This window comes from Pteropus alecto, unplaced genomic scaffold (assembly GCF_000325575.1).
Source record: "Pteropus alecto unplaced genomic scaffold, ASM32557v1 scaffold45, whole genome shotgun sequence".
Classification (NCBI taxonomy): domain Eukaryota; kingdom Metazoa; phylum Chordata; class Mammalia; order Chiroptera; family Pteropodidae; genus Pteropus; species Pteropus alecto.
In genome coordinates, this window is record NW_006442491.1 from 18,942,413 (window position 1) to 18,958,984 (window position 16,572).

Genomic DNA, 16,572 nt, shown 5'->3' on the forward strand with positions numbered 1-16,572 from the left:
TTTTTTTTAAAGTATTGAAACTTGTTTTCATGGCCCAGAATAGGGTCTGTCTTGGTAATGTTCTGTGTGCACTTCAAAAGAATGTGTATCCTGCTCTCATTGGGTGGAAAGTTACATAAATGTCAATTGGGTCAAATTGCTTGACAGTGTTGCTCAAGTCTTATCTTTCCTTATTGATCTTTTATCTAATTGTTCTATCCATTTTGAAAAGTGAGGATATTGAAGTCTTAAACTATTTTTGTTGATTTGTCTATTTCTCCCTTTAGTTTTGTCAGTTTTTTCTTCATATGTATGAGGCTCTGTTGTTAGATGCATATATGTTTATAATTTTTAACATCTTGCTGAGTTACATATTTTTGTAAATGAAGTTTTATTGGAATACAGCCATGCACATTCATTTATATATCATTTATGACTATTATATTCTTAATGATTTTTGTGTCAACTTCTTTCATCAATTAGAGAAAGAAGTATGACATTTTAGACTATAATTATGGATTTGTCTATTTTTTCTTGTAGTTTTTGCTTCATTTATTTTGAAGCTCTTATTAGGTGCATCAATATTTAAGTGGTCTGCCATCTTGATGACTTGACTACTTTATCTTTTTGAAATGATCCTCTTCCCCTTCCTATCCCCCTACCCAATCCCATTTCTCAAATGCTACATCTTTTTACTCTTATTGTTTTAAATTGTGGTTATACCCATAATATCTCGTAATTTGTTTATATCAGCAATATTTATATTACTATGATTATATAAATATTGTACAATGCCAGATCAATTAGTATGATGCCAACTACATTTCTTCTTGGTTCTCTTGGTTCTCCACAGTTCCTTGTTACACCTTTGAGCCACATAACGATAACCTGACATCAAGGTCAAGTAGATTCTCTTTTCTTTAAGCTTCATCAATTATTTAAATTTTGTCATACTTATAGTTTGTTTCATATTGGACAATGATCCTTGGGAGTTATAACTGCTTTTGGAGGGGACATTATTTTTCTTAATATCTGACTATCTCTGCTGCCTCATTCCCTGGCTCTTATGCCTTCTTTTTTGTATTCTTTCCTCTGTCCTTCATTTTGCTGGAATACATCCTCAGGGAACTTCCTAAGATTAGGTGCAGGAGAAGAGGACTTTGCATTTTCACATGTCTGAAAATGTCATCGTTTGGCCTCCATATATAATTGAAAGTTTGATTTAATATATAATTATAGTTTAAAAATTCTTTTGACCACTCTAAAGGCATTTTTCTTTTATCTTCTGTTATCCTGTGTCACTGATGAGGAATCCAGCTTATCCTATTTTCCTTACAGCTTGGGTAATTTCTTTTTCTCTGTGGAAGCTTTCAAATTTTTATCTTTTTAAAATGTCATGAGGATGTATTGGGGACAATTTTTTCTTTAGGTAGTCCCTTTGGCTGGCAAATGGGCAGGGCCCTGGATACTTCATTTCTACTTCAACCAAAGTAGCTTTTATAAATTGGTCTTCTGTGTAAGATTTCACTGGAACTAAATGTTCCACTGCTTACACTCACATATATATAAAAATGTCAATCTAGAATTTTGTATTATGTTGTGTGTGTGTGTGTGTGTGTATGTATGTTGTATCATCTCCAACTTATTTCTTTGGGATTTCAGTGCTGACTAGTTTTTACTCTCATGCAGTTGACAACACTAATTACAAAGAGGCAGAAAAAGAAAATCTGGTGCAACAGTCCATTCCATCAAATGCTTGTTCTTCCCTGGAAGTCAAGGGAACCATCTCCAAAAATACTCCCGCCCAGTCTCAGAGGTAACACTGTCTTGGAGCTTGAAAGTGGTGGTTATTTTAATAATGTTTAAAGAATGGTTACTAGACAGAGCACCTAATGTGTGTCTCATACTATATTACACTCTTTATGTTATGAGTTGTAGTAGATAATATGTCTAATTCATAGATAAGGACTCAAAGGTACTAAGTTACTTGTCCAAGGTAAGTTTATTTCAGAGCCAGGATCAGTTCGGTTCCAAAGCCCTTACTGTTTGCACCATCAACATGAATTGCAATTTTACATTTATTTGTATGAATATTTGACAGATTTTTTTCCCCATTGTAAGTAAACAGTGCTTAACGAATTCTGGCAGAAGCTGAATGAACAAATGGATGGATGGGTAGGTTAATCTGTAATCTTGGCACTAGCAGTCTCAGAACATCTAATGTCTTTGAATGCTGCATTTTGTATCAGTATTATCTTTTTGATCACAAAAACGTAGTATTTGGTTGCTGTGAGTCTTAACATTGCCTTCAGATGGCGCTAATCAAATATCTATTCAAATTAGATTTTTAAAAACTTTTTACCATCTAATAATTACCACCAACCCACTGTTTATTGCTTTATACTTTGATGCTACCTAGAATATCCTCAAGGAAGAAAAAGACAGGATATTTATACTATTATTGCTCAGAGTGATGAAATTACCCTTTGCAAAGCCTATGCTGGCATAAGGGTATCACCTTTTGAGGATGGTATCATATAAGCTTATAGTAATCTTTTCTGGTAAAGAAGCTCATTACAGTCAAAGAATTCTTTGAAATCTCAACCAGCTAGGTATATATCACAGGAGTCTTAAGAGATTGCTAATGGTTGATTCTATGGTTTCTGTTCCATGTTTAAATTGTGAAGTAGGGCATGTGGAAAAGGGACCCAGTATCCTATAGATTTCTTCAGAATCTAAGAAAGTGTTAATATTTTGTATATGTATATGATTTTGTATACGTATATGATTATTAAATTTGTCCCTTATTTCTTCTCCATTTTGTATATGTATATGATTACTAAATTTGTCCCTTAGTCTGCTGAATTCTCCATTTTGTATACGTATATGATTACTAAATTTGTCCCTTATTCTGCTGAATTCTAGAATGCTTTTTGGAAATCATTGTATGACAGGAAGCCAGCTGCTTTGAGTCAGAAGACTTGAAATTTTTTTTTTTAAGGCAGGTACCCTTTACCATTTAAAACCTCAGTGTACTGAGAATAATTATTCTCAGGCTAATTGTAAGAAAGGGCCAAATAAGGTAGTATATGACAGTACTTTGTAAATGATACTATGTTTTGAAAATGGGTAATAAGAGGCAAAACACTAGTGCCATTTTATCAGGTCTCAGATTTATCTTAATCCAGAGATGCCTAATCTAGAAAGGAACAGCAGATAGAATAAAATGGTGTAGACAATCATACAAATTCCCTACTGTTTTATTTTCACATTGTTTTGATGGATAGGCTAAAAGATGACAAAACTCCTTTGACACAGAATAGTTAACAGTCAAGGCTGTAGTCTGTCATAATAATTTTTCCATGGAAGAGGTGAATGGATAAATAAATTTTACCACAAATGTATGTTTTAATGTTTTGGAATCTCGTCTCCTAGCCGTTTCTCCCTGAAGACACCCAGCAATTATTCTTTTTAGTTTATAACATCATTATATGTTAAATTGAAGTAATAATCCAATATGGTCATGTCTTCGTGTGCTTTGCCTTCTTTCTAATTTTTAGATTTCCTAGTCTTTTTAAAAATGGACTGATTTTGTTGGGGTATAATTTGCATATAGAAAAATGTATATATCTTGAATATATAGTCTGGTTAGTTTTGACAAATATATACCTCCAAGCAACTACAACACCATATTCAAAATGTACAGAACATTTTTATCATCTCAGAAATTTCCCTCATCCTGCCCCTTTTTACAGTCAATCCTGATTGCTCTTTCTACCTTCTTACTCTCCCACCTTCCATCCAGAAGCAGCCGCTGTTCTGATTTCTGTCACCACAGATTAATTTTGCCTATTCTAGATAGTTGTATAAATGGAACTGTATAGTATGTATTCTTTTATATCTGACTTCTTTCACTTAGCATGTGCTTTTGAGATTCATCCATGCCATTGCATGTATCAGGATTTTATTTCTTTTTATTGCTGATAATAAATTTTATTGACTGAATATACTACAGTTTATCCATTCACCAGTTGATGGACATTTGAGGTGTTTTCAGTTTGGGGCTGTTATGAATAAAGCTTTTATGAGTAGTTACCTGTAGGTCTTTATGAGGACAGTGTTTCTCTTGGGTAAATACCTAAGGAATAGAATTGATGGGTCATACTATTAAGTATATGTTTATAAGAAACAATCGGAACGTTTTCTAAAATTAACACTGTTTTATATTCCCACTAGCAATATATGAGAGTTTCAGTTGCTCCACATCTAGCCAACACTTGGTATTGTGAGTCTTTTTAATGATATTTCATTGTGTTACTAATTGGCATTTTCTGATGACGAATGATGTTGATCATATTTTCATGTGATTACTGGCCATTTATATGTTTGCATATATAGCTGCTGCTTTTTTAGTCTGGCTCCCTGGAGTCTCCCCTATGCTAGCAGTCAGCCAAGGCTGAATATAAACTCTTGCATCTGGAGTTCTTAAATTTATTTTTTCAATAAGAGTTTATTTGAGCCAAACTGATGACGTGTTGGGGAGCAAGATCTCAAATGTTCCTGCATCTGGAGTTTTCCCTTTAAATTTCCAGCTGTTCTGCCAGCCCCGATGTATGTCTTCTGATACTTCGTGCTAGTAAGACTTTAGCTTTGTGCTATCCTACTATATACACATTGCAGAATGCACTTAACAAAAAAGCAAACTCACCAGTCTTAAACCTAGTGTAATTATGTCTTTTTAGAATGGATTCCTCATTAGTTTCTGCTTGCTTTTTTGCTAGGCCCCCTGGGTCTCCCCTAAACATGCATAGTTTTAACAATGAAGTAGGAGTTTGTGCAGAGTTTTGCTCAGAATTTGAGTGACATTTTCTGTAGCTCTTTCACTTCTAGGATTTTTCTAGCTGCTACATATTGGCATTGAGTTCTATCATCTCAGAAATTTCCATCCAGTAAGACTGGAGTTCTCTGATATTTGGGGAGCACCCTCAGGCAAAAAACCTACTAACTCATAATTCTTAACCTTTGCAGTTGCTATTTTTCATGGACAAATGTTCCTCTGTTTTCTGTCTGCTTTTGGTCATGTGCCAGAGCCTTCAGATATTCAGATTTTTATATTTTGTCTACATTTTGTAATGATATATAAATAATTTGCCTGATAAATTCACTCTTCCATGTAATTTTTAGAGATTAGTATGAAAATATTTGTAGATGAAAGACAGGATATTTGGGATTTGCTTCAAAATCTAGGAGAGTGGATGGAGGGAAAATTGATGCCTGATTGACTGAGTTGATAGTTCTTGAAACCGGATAACAAGGACCTAGCAGTCCGTTTTATTATTCTTTTAATTTTTAATGTTTTAAATTCTCCATAATAAACATTCTTAAATTAGGTACTCAATGCAATAGCATAACAATTTGAATATATAATAATGTCTTATAGTGTTTAGGACTTTTATACAAAAAGGCTTGAGAGAAATTATACAAGATCCCAATAAATGGTAGGACATACCATGTTCACAGATTAGGAGCTTTAATATTATAAAGATAACAATTTTCCCTAATTGATCTATAGATTCAGTGCGATACCGATACAAATCCCAATGGTTTTCATTTTGGACAATGATATGTTGATGCTAAAATTTATATGGAAATTCCAAGGTCCAAGAATAGCCAAAATACTTTTGAAGTATTCGTAGATAGCAAGATATATTATAAAGCTATAGTCATTAAAGCTTTGTGGTATTACCCAAGGATCAGTGAGACCAGTGGAATCAAATAGAAACTCATTTTCTCATGTATGTACATGATATATGACAAAGGTGGTACTGTAGACCTGTAGGGTAAGGGTGTTTTTTTTCCCTTCTCTCTTCATTAAACAATGATTGGACAATGGATATCCAAAAGAACAAAATGAAACTTGGCCTCTACATAACTCCATAGAAAATAGTCAGTTCTAGGTAGGTTGTAGATCTAAATGGTAAATCTAAATATGATAGCTAAAGTTCAAATAAGGAAGTATAGGAGAATATCATTATGACCTTGGAATATGGAAAGAATTTTTAAATAGGATACACACAGAAAAGCACTGACCATAATAGAGAAGAGGGTTAATGTATTCGAGCACCTTTATCTAATCAAATGATACTATAAAAAGAGTAAAAAGCCAACCCCCTTAGTGGGAAAAGATATTTGAAACAGATAAAACCTACATATTTATAATATTTAAAGAATCCCTACTAATCTATTAGGAAAGGATTGAGAACCCATAGAAAGCAGGCAGGCTTTATGAAACCGCTTTATGAAACCACTTTATGAAAGAGGATAATCAAATAGCCAATAAACGTGAAAAGTTGCTCAGTCTCACTGGTTAATCAGGGAAAAGCAAATTAAAACCACAGTGAAATTCTCCATACTATTATGGCTAAAATTAAATCACTTGATAATACCTAGTGTTCAAGAGGATGTAGAGCAATGCAACTCTTATAAATTTGCCAGTCTAAGCATAAATTGGTTCAGGTATCTTGGAAAACAACTTCAGTTGTGCTAGTTCTATGACCTAGCACTCTTATGACTTAATATACCCAACAGCAACATGTGCACATGTGCACCAAGAGACATATATGAGAATCAGCAGCAGACTTATAAATAGCAATACATTCCTACAATGCATGCTACAGCATTGAAAACAGTGAATTGAAGCTACATGAATCAGTGTGGTTGAATCTCACAAATATAATGTTGAGTGAAATAAACCAGATAAAACAAAATACTTGCAGCATTCTCGTTACATTATATAAAGTTTTTGTTTGTTTCTTTCCTAACTAATATGCTTGTCTATGTGGTACAATGATAAAGAAAAAGTAATGGTTATTGTAAGACAAGTCAAAATAGCAGCTGCTGCCAGCGTTGTGTTTTATAACCTAGGTGGTGATTTCATGAGTCTTCACTTTGTAATCATTTAACTTAAATTTTGTTTTGCATACTTTCTGTTATGTGTTATATTTTAACAAAAAAAAGGAGGCATGACTAAAAAAGGAGAAAAGAAATACTATAGTCAGTTTTTAGGAGACCTGATCTATAATTTCATTTCTAACTTTAATTAGCTCTGTAACAGGGTCGATAAAGTCACCTCACCTTTTTAAACTTTCATTCTTACCTGTAAAAGGAGGGAATTCTCGGTGATTGCCAGTGCCTTTAAAAAAATCAGCTTTATTGAGATCTAATTTCTACACACCGATGCATTTAAATACCAACATTTTATGATGAAATTTCAAGAACTGTCAGACAAGAAGAGATTTGATTTTGAGTGGAAATAATACCACTAAACTTTTTATAACCCTTTGTAGTTTGACATACTTTCATATTTCTGAAGAACATTTGCATATGGTAGATGCTTTCATTTTAGATAAATCTTGTCAATTCTTCTACCATAGAAGATCTGCTAGACTCTCTGCTCGGAAGGATCTGGCACAGAAAGAAAAACACCATGTAAAAATAAAAGCCAAGAGATGTGCTACTCCTGTAATAATCAACGAAATTCTACCCTCCAAAAGAATGAAAGTGTAAGTAGCCACAGCCTCTGTCTGGCATAGGTTTTACCCTTGTTTGCTACTGTAGTTAATAGCAAACAGAATATATGGTACTTGTTCTTATTTTTATCAGTTGGGAATGTATTTTGCTGTAGCCTCTTTAGCTAGAATGGTTTATAGAATAGTTATTTGCTGTTGCCTTTGTTCAGTGACTGAACAATGTCAGGGCAGCATCTCTGTGAGTCTTAGCTTTTATTTCATACTTGTTGCTCAAGATGGCTGCTCTCTGTTTCTTAGTTTCTTCCTTGTGCTTGTTGCCTCTTTTTCACAAGATAGCTGCTATATCTCTAGGTATCATATCTATGTTCAAGGGAAGAAGGAGACAAAGGAAGAGGGGCATATCACAAAAGTGAAATATTTTCCAGAAATCTTTGTTTTATCTTAGTTGCCCAGCTGTGTCGTGGATCCCTCCTAATTGCTGTTAGAGGCAGTTGTCGCAAGTACAGTATTTTTGCCTTTGTACATTGTTGCTCCAAACAAAATTGGAGTTCTATTAATAAGAAAGAAAATGGAATAGATATTGGATAAACAGCTGTCTGTCTGCCATTTATGCATTTGATGATGAGCAGTTGGAATCCCTCCTACTCTCCTGAACTATCACCAGACAGCTGTTACCTTGACTTCTATTGACGTTCTCAAAGTTTACCCATTGTGGCCATTGGTATATGTAATCTGGTGTTACTATTGGAAGAATTTTGTGGTTGAAGCATGCTTGTTGTCATAAAGAATGAGAAAATTTAAGCCATATATGGTAGATTTGGGAAGGAGGGTAGAGCAGAGTATACTTTAAGGAATTAAGAGATATTTTTTCATCCTTTTGAACTCAAGTTCTAACAATAAAAAGAAGCCAGAAGAAGAGGAAGAAGGCAGTGTTCATCAAGATACTTCTGAAAAGAATGAGTCTTCCCCAGAGAAAGCCAAGGGCAGGAATACAGTGTCTTATATACCACCTGTGAGGTATGCTTCTTTTTTGAATTTAAACGTTAGAGTCAATAGAATAAAATTACAAACAGGTGCATCTGTAGTCTGTTTGGTACACATGGAGCTTGGGAAACTCCAGAAATTATAACCATGGTGAGGTGAATTGTTTTATGTCCTGGTGGGTGCTCAAGTCTTAAACATTAGAAAAAATATACTATTAAAACAAATTAAAAGAAATATAAAAGGAAAAAGTTAGTAAAGGTTCTTACTACCTAAATTGAACAGTTTTTATTTTGCCAAGCTCTCTTCTGGTCTTCATTCAAGTAAAATACATATTTTCACAATCAGTCTATAAATAACCTTTGGGTTCTTTAAAGTCACCAGAGACTATTTTTTTTCCTGTACTTTATCTTCACATTTATACTTTTTCAGTAGATTGTTAATATTCTCAATAGGAAATATTTTACTATTTCCTGTTGAAAATGCATTTTCCAATTTTTCACTATTGGAAGTATTCAGTGAACATCTTTATAGACAGAGCCTTTTCCTTGACTAGTCCTCAGGCTAAGGAAAGAGAAATTCCTCGATCAAAGGGTACGTACGACTGATTTTATGGCTATTGATGTTTATTGCCAATTTTATTTTCGACATGAATGTATGCATTAACAGTGCCATCAGCTTTGAATGAATATTTTTATTTCCTTGTAGTCTCATGTGCATTGAAATTTTTTTCACTTTTAAAATTGTTTCAAATTTAATTGATAGAATATTTATGGCATCAAATTATTTTAATTTTTATTTGCTTGATTGCTGAAAACATGTATTACTGTAGCTTCTTCTTGGGTGAATTGTCTGTTTCCTTTTCTATTCATTTACAAGTACTCTTAGTAATATTCTCATTACTAATAATTACTACTAAATTGAACTTTTACTATGCATTGGGTATTTCAGAAACATCTGATTTAATAGTGACAAATATTCTGTTGATGATGAGTATATTCCTTATTTTACAGTGGAGAAACCTGAGGTTCAGAGAGGTTAAATTGTTTTCTCAAGATCACATAGGCAGAAAATGAAATGACAGAGCTGAGATGTGAACTCTGGTTGGCTTTACTCCTATGTCTGTCCTCTCTATCACAGTATATGTTTTGTATATATTATTAAACTTTAACCACATTTGTTGTAAATACTTTCCTCATTCTACTAGTATTTTAATTTTAGTTTTAGCTAATCATTAAAGAGTCAAATTTGTGGGTCTTTTGTAATATCGTCCATAGTCTATTTTAGTTATTTTTTTACTGAGAATTGTTCAATATTTTGGTATAAGTTGTGCATCTCAATCCCCTCCCCACCACCATAGGTTATCTAATTAAGCCAGTATCAATCTATTAGATAATACTTTTTGGTTTGGATGATTATTTTATCACAGATTAAAGATCTAATCTAATGCCTTTAGATTATTTTGAATCATTGAGCCTCTCATCTCTTTTATTGATTTGCCCTTTAGGCAGAAGATTCTGAAAAGTACTGAGGAGCAAGAGTTGGAGAAGAGCATGAAAATGCAGCAGGAGGTGATGGAGATGCGGAAAAAGAATGAAGAATTTAAGAAACTTGCTCTTGCAGGAGCAGGTCAGCTTGGGTCTGGTTGAATCTGATTTATGAGGAATGCCTCTCATAATCTTGGTAGGGTTTTTTAAGTCTATAAAGCAAAAAGTCTTTCTCAGCCAGCAGTTGGCATAAAAAGATATGTTTATTTAGAAGGCTGGATATGGGTACCATTTATATCACAAATATTATTCCCTAGAATGTTTATATACATTGGCTCTTTCTTACAGCGTGCTGTTCTTCTCCTCTGTTGAAGTCACACCCATCTTTTGAGGCCTTTTTCCATGAGGACTTTCCTCATTTCTTCAAGTATAAATAATTCCTCCCTTTTTTTCCTTTTAATTCTTTTTCTCTGTTTTAGGAAAAGAAGGGACTAGGATTAAGACAGAATATAAAGTAACTGGGCAGGCCAGTTTTTGTTGTTTTCCCATTTTACGCTAGGCAGAGGAAAAAAGAGCTGAGTGAATCCAGTTGTAGCTATGGAAGAAAAGTATGACGGAGGGAGCTGAAGGGGTCAGAGTTCCGCTTTGCTCTGGCATAGAGTATTATTGATGGAATTAAAGCTAGAAAGCCCTGCTTACGGGGTTGGAAAAAGTGCCCCTTGAGTTTATAGAGTTTCCCTCTTAGAGATGTTTAGTTAAATGGCTTTTAAAGTCAATTCAGAGCTTTGCCTATCAAAAGTATTCTAGTTACTCTTCAGAGCTATGACCACATCTGAGAAATGGGATTTTTTCCCCCTGTGCTACCTCTTTACAGTTTGCATCTGACCAAAGGGCCTCAAACCCAACAGAACTCAATGAATATTGCACATATATTAGTGTCCTTGAGGACTGTTTCAAATTTGGAGTTATATGTAGAGAGTGAACAAAGTTAGATCCATGGAAATACAAGTACCAAAAAGACTAGATGAAGGGAGATTTGCTAATGTTCTCTATTCTTAGTGTTACCTGTGTGTTTTACTCTGCTCCTCACTCAGGGCAACCTGCGAAGAAATCAGTGAGCCAGGTAACCAAATCAGTCGACTTCCACTTCCGCACAGATGAGCGAATCAAACAACATCCTAAGAACCAGGAGGAGTATAAAGAAGTGAACTTTACATCTGAACTTCGAAAGCATCCTCCATCTCCTGTAAGTTAATGGACTAAATGAATATTCCTGTTACAATTTCAATGAGGATTTCAGGTGTAGCATTTGTGGTCACTACTTATAATAACATAATTGAGTTAAAATAGAGCTAAATCCTCACTTTGCCCCCCGTTAGCTTTGTGATAAATCACTGTCTTTGGGAACCATCTTACCAAGTTGCTGTGGAAACTGAATTGAGAATATACATAAAACATAGAATTATGTGTGGCAGATCGTAAGCACAGGCTTGTTACAGCTTGTGCTGTTACAGATTTCTTGAAAAAAATCCGTGTCTGCAAAGTTGTGTACAAAATATAACAAAGTTTATGGGACAGCGGGTTTGGGGCACTCCACTCAAAACCTGTGCAGTTTTGTTACCAGACCACTAACAAAAACAGTCACAAACCTAAATAAAAATTCTAGTACTAAGAATCTCTACTTGCAATTTTTGTCATCATTTGTTGAAGCCAGTCCAGTCCTTAAAGTCTTAATCCTTGCAGTGTGCTTCTTTCTTTGAGAATTTCATTTCCAGTCAGAGGCCAGTTTTATCAAAATGAATGATCCTTCTGATAGTCTTTTTCAACAGTCAGTTTTTGGGTCGATGCGTGAGCGTGGCATTCAGGCGATTCAGGCAGCTCCCTGACCTGATCCAGACTCAGAAGCCTAATCAAATTTTTTTTTTTAGCTGGGATTGGGGGTGAGGTGCCTTTCAGCTTTTTTTGCTTACTTCTAATTATAAGACAACTCGCTCTTGATTGCTTCAAAACATTAACATGCTTGTGAAAAATCAGTGTATACGTACTCCTGTAGGACAGACAATTTGCTAAATGCTAGATCTTGTCTTCCTTTTTTATTTAAAAAAAAAAAAAAAGATGGAAATAGGCTGGTTATAACTCATATTCAAGGACTGACAGACTTAGGAATAATAATCTTGGTTTTGCCTGGACCCCTGACTTTTGGTAGATCTGAGCTTCTATAACATTTCATTTGAGAAATAACTTCTCTCTTTACAGGCCCGAGTGACTAAAGGATGTACCATTATAAAGCCTTTCAACCTGTCCCAAGGAAAGAAAAGAACATTTGATGAAACTGCTAGTCCTTATGTGCCCTTTGCACAGCAAGTCGAAGCCTTCTATAAACGAACCCCTAACAGATATCACTTGAGGAGCAAGAAGGATGACATTAGTAAGTTTCTTACCAAAATCATAGCTAGCTGGAGTCTCTCCTGGAATTTCCTTTGCTTACATCTTAGGCACAAATTAGTCTTTAGTTGTAATCCTGACTTTTAAACTAAAGTATGGCATGTGCCATACAGATAACTAATGTATTGTTGAGCACTTCTCAAACCACCCAGCTATCTGTCCACTTGTGCCCATCAACCACCTTGATCTTCCTGGTTAGTAAATGTCCAAGGGGAATCAAGGTTACGTGATGTGTCATTATATATCAAGGATACCTTTGCCTTGTGTCAGAATGTCACAGTACACTTACTTACCTATAGAAAATGAAGGCATTCCATTCACTCAAGGTTGTGTGCTTTTATTCAGTGATTCAACAAATTTTTTTACTACTGCAAACCAGGCGCTGTGTTGGGCGTAAGGGATATAGAAATGAACAAAATGGACTTGGTGCTACTCAATATCAAGTTTCTAATTCAGTGAGAGAGATAAACAAATAGATTATTACAAATTTTGTTAAGTGCTGTGCATGTGGAGGGAGATGACAAAGTCGAAGGAGGTGCGAGATAGGTAGAACGTTTCTACATGCTGAGGAGTCTCTGGCAGAGAAAGGAGATGGCCAATGGTTAAGTCCCTGTACAGGCAGATAGGGGAGAAATACTTAGCACAGGTGGAGTTCTTCGAAAAAAGAGGTTGGAAGAGAGGAATAGATGCAAATGCTGATGGGTGTGTGGATTTGGTGGTGAAGAGATGAGAGGATTCTAATCTAATAGCTTCTATTTTTATGAAAGTAATTACTACAAGAAGAAAGGGAAGGAAGTTTGAAACACGGAAGTGGTATAAAATAGTTGTCCAGAGTATAGGGCTAGCATTCTGGATAAGGCCGAATCTGAATCTGATCGTTTTGCCTTTAAGGTCTCAGGTTTTTCTGCCTTGCATAAACATTGTTTAGTGCTGTGTTAGGTAGCCAGACAAGTTCCTATAGGTATAGCATTTCTTAATACTGTTATTATATTGTTCTAGTAGCCACTTGTCAAGTTTTATATTACAAAAATGTCTTTTTTTTTAATCCTAGTGGAAATTTAAATATTAAATGTGACTATTCAAATAGTATATGACTGTTGGAGTCTAATATGTCCTGCTCTTAGAATTTTGGTCCTGGCAAATAGAAATAAAAATTAAGCTACTTAGAGTTATAGCTAAATAATGGTTATATATATACTTGAAGCCTGGCTTATTTCTAAAATAAATAGACTTGGTTTCTATCTTCATATCTTATGTGATAAGATCTAAATTAGAGGATTCATTTATAATTATGAAAATCGACAAGGTTGCCCCTGGCTAGGTAAATCAATGTTGTCTATGAGTGGTAATGATGGTCTTAATATTGATGCTTTGACATAGTTTTTTTTTTTTCCTCCATTCTACTTTCTCTGAGAGACAGTCTTGAGGCTTCGATATAGTGCTTTTAGGGAGTTTATAAAATTTAAAATTATTATTTGGTCTTTAGGAAGGTCTTATTTTAAAGCCGGAATAAGCAAAAATCTCATTTGTCAATAACAAGCAAAATAGTTATCCATAGAAAAGCAGTACAGGCCCGTGCCATCAGTGATAAGGAATTCATTAGACATGAGTGGTTTTAAGTTCAGAAGACGATAGTAGAGTTTACTCAAAGGCTACTTTTGTCGTATCCCCCAATAAAGAGCGATAGGGAAGAAGGGACTGAATGTTTGTCAAGTTGACTGACATGAGCTGAGTGTAGAGGGCCAGCCACTCTGTGCTTGGGCATCTCTGGGCTGCCACCCGGAGTCAGCACCTACCGGTAAACAGGGTCTTGGAAGCCAGGTGAATATCTGTGATCTCCATTTACAGCTCTGTTACCCTCCAAATCTGCTGTGGCCAAGATTTCCAGAGACCCACAGACTCCTGTCCTGCAAACCAAATGGCGTTCAAGGCCTGTAACCTGCAAAAGCACGGCAGATCAGGAGGCCGAGGAGCTAGAGAAACTGCAACAGTAAGTCCCACTGGCAGTATTTGAGAAAGAGTTCTGAGAACCTGCCCACTTTCTTTTCTGTTCTAGAAGGGGATAGTTGGTATTTTTCTTGCCATGAGAACTTAATGGCATTTGAGTTACTGGCTCTGTAGGCTGTGCCCCCACGCCTATGATTAAAGGGTTGAAAGTGGAGCTATAGAAATGTCCTGAGTGTAAACTGGTAAAAAACTAATGCAGAGGTTGGGGTGGGAGAGCCTACCATTCTAATTAGGGAGTGTCCTTCCAGGTTAGTTTAAGTAGGTCCCACACTTTCATGGCCCCCAAAGGATTGTTCAGTGGAGGAAATTGGAACTTAATATGGGTGGCACTGGAGTTTGTCTCTTGTATCCTTCCATTTCTTTTTGTACCTGAACATATGAGGAAGCTTCGTCTGTGAAGAGAAACTCCAGTTTTTAAAGTATGGTGGAACCATTAGGACTTTCTCATTTATTCTTTGCTCTAGAGGTACAGATAATAGCTAGCAAGAGCTGAAATTTTGCTGTGCATGATGACTAATCTTTTTTTTTTTTTTTTTTGGCTAATCTTAATGATTATTATTTTTCTGTTTTTGGCCTACTTTGTCGTTTGTGTAGTTTTCGTTTTATTAAAAAAAATTTTGTTGTTGTTGTGGTTTTCTTTTACACTCTCACTTACAGATACAAATTCAAAGCACGAGAACTTGATCCCAGAATTCTTGAAGGTGGGCCCATCTTGCCCAAGAAACCACCTGTGAAGCCACCCACTCAACCTATTGGTTTTGATTTGGAAATTGAGAAAAGAATCCAGGAGCGTGAGTCAAAGAAGAAATCAGAGGATGAACACTTTGAATTTCATTCCAGACCTTGCCCAACTAAGATCTTGGAAGATGTTGTGGTAAGAATGGTTGAGGCTCTGCGAGCTGGCAGAGGTGCCCTGCTCATGACCAAATACCCACCCATCTACACGTGTTTGAGTAGATACTATGATCAGGGCACCTGCTAGGAGCTGTAAGTGATAAGTAGACATTATCAGAGGTGGATTTTGCTCTCAGGAAAGTTAAAGTCCAGTAAGGGAGACAACATATGTATAAATAATGTAAAATGAGACAGAAGTGTTTTAAGAGAGATGACAGTTGAAAGTACTTTAGGAATTCAAATGAGAAAATGATTTCTTCCAGGTAAAAGGCTCAGGGAATGCTTTGTGGAGGCATTTGACCTGAGCCTTAACAATGTATAGTAGTAGTTGTCCTGGTTGTGTTCACATTGTTGTCACTGTCATGATAGCTGACACTTTTACTACATTCCAGGCACTGCTCTAAGCCCTTTTCCTACGTTAAGCCATTCGTTTTGACCACAAGCCCTCCAGGTGGTTAATCCTAATGACCACTAGTTTGAGATGAGGCAGTTGAGGGACAGAGAGGTTAAGTAGCATTCCTAGGGCACTCAGCTAGTAAATGATGGAGCAAGGGTAAGAATTCAGGCACTCTGGCTCCAGAGCCCATTATCTTAATACTTAATTATATTGTCTCTCCATTATATGTAGAATTGGACTTGTAGAAATGCAAATGAAATGGACTGATGGGGCATTCCAGGCAGTAGGAGTGATATACAAAAAGCCTAAAAGGGCAGCTACTTGGAACTGTGAGTGGGTTGGTTAAGCTGGAAAAAAGAAGTACGTCAAGAGGAACAACTGGAAACTATACTAGAGAAGTGGGTTACTGTAGTCTGATGGTGGGGAAGAGATGCCACAGTCTAAGAATATTAGTAATGGAATTTGGCACCTGCATAAGTACAAAAATGGTTTTCAGTTCTATTTCCTTGGAGGTGGGGGAACATCTTCTCCCCTCAGTCTGGATTAATTTTGTTCAGGTACTAAGAACTCTCTTTTCCTGTTCTCTTTCTCTTTGCTTGCCCTTTAGAGTCACCATGGTTTCAAGTGAAACTGTACAAGTACTGGGTTCTTAACTTCTGTTTATTCTGTTTTCTTAGCACTAAGTCAGAAGCAACCTGAAGTTATATTTTCCAGGCTTTAAAAAAGCATGATGATGCTTAGAAATGGTTCTTCTCCTCTTCTGGAACCCCATATCTTCTTTGAATTGAGAGCTTTCTGCATGTGACCTCTTTGCAAGTCACAATGGTTTTTTTCCTCTTCTTTTCTTTCCCTT

At 35.7% G+C, this 16,572-nt stretch overlaps 1 protein-coding gene across 5 annotated transcripts in view; it reads left to right on the plus strand.

The window, feature by feature from the left end:
- The window catches only part of TPX2 (TPX2, microtubule nucleation factor), a 48,734-nt gene that overhangs the window by 16,354 nt on the left and 15,808 nt on the right, over positions 1 to 16,572 (plus strand). For all 5 annotated transcript variants that reach the window (XM_006921700.3, XM_006921702.3, XM_025040009.1 and 2 more), the window contains 8 exons: positions 1,669 to 1,795; positions 7,413 to 7,541; positions 8,397 to 8,525; positions 9,997 to 10,118; positions 11,071 to 11,222; positions 12,233 to 12,404; positions 14,270 to 14,411; positions 15,086 to 15,302. In XM_006921700.3, the coding sequence (XP_006921762.1) occupies positions 1,669 to 1,795; positions 7,413 to 7,541; positions 8,397 to 8,525; positions 9,997 to 10,118; positions 11,071 to 11,222; positions 12,233 to 12,404; positions 14,270 to 14,411; positions 15,086 to 15,302 (1,190 nt within the window). The remainder of the gene's footprint in view (positions 1 to 1,668; positions 1,796 to 7,412; positions 7,542 to 8,396; positions 8,526 to 9,996; positions 10,119 to 11,070; positions 11,223 to 12,232; positions 12,405 to 14,269; positions 14,412 to 15,085; positions 15,303 to 16,572) is intronic.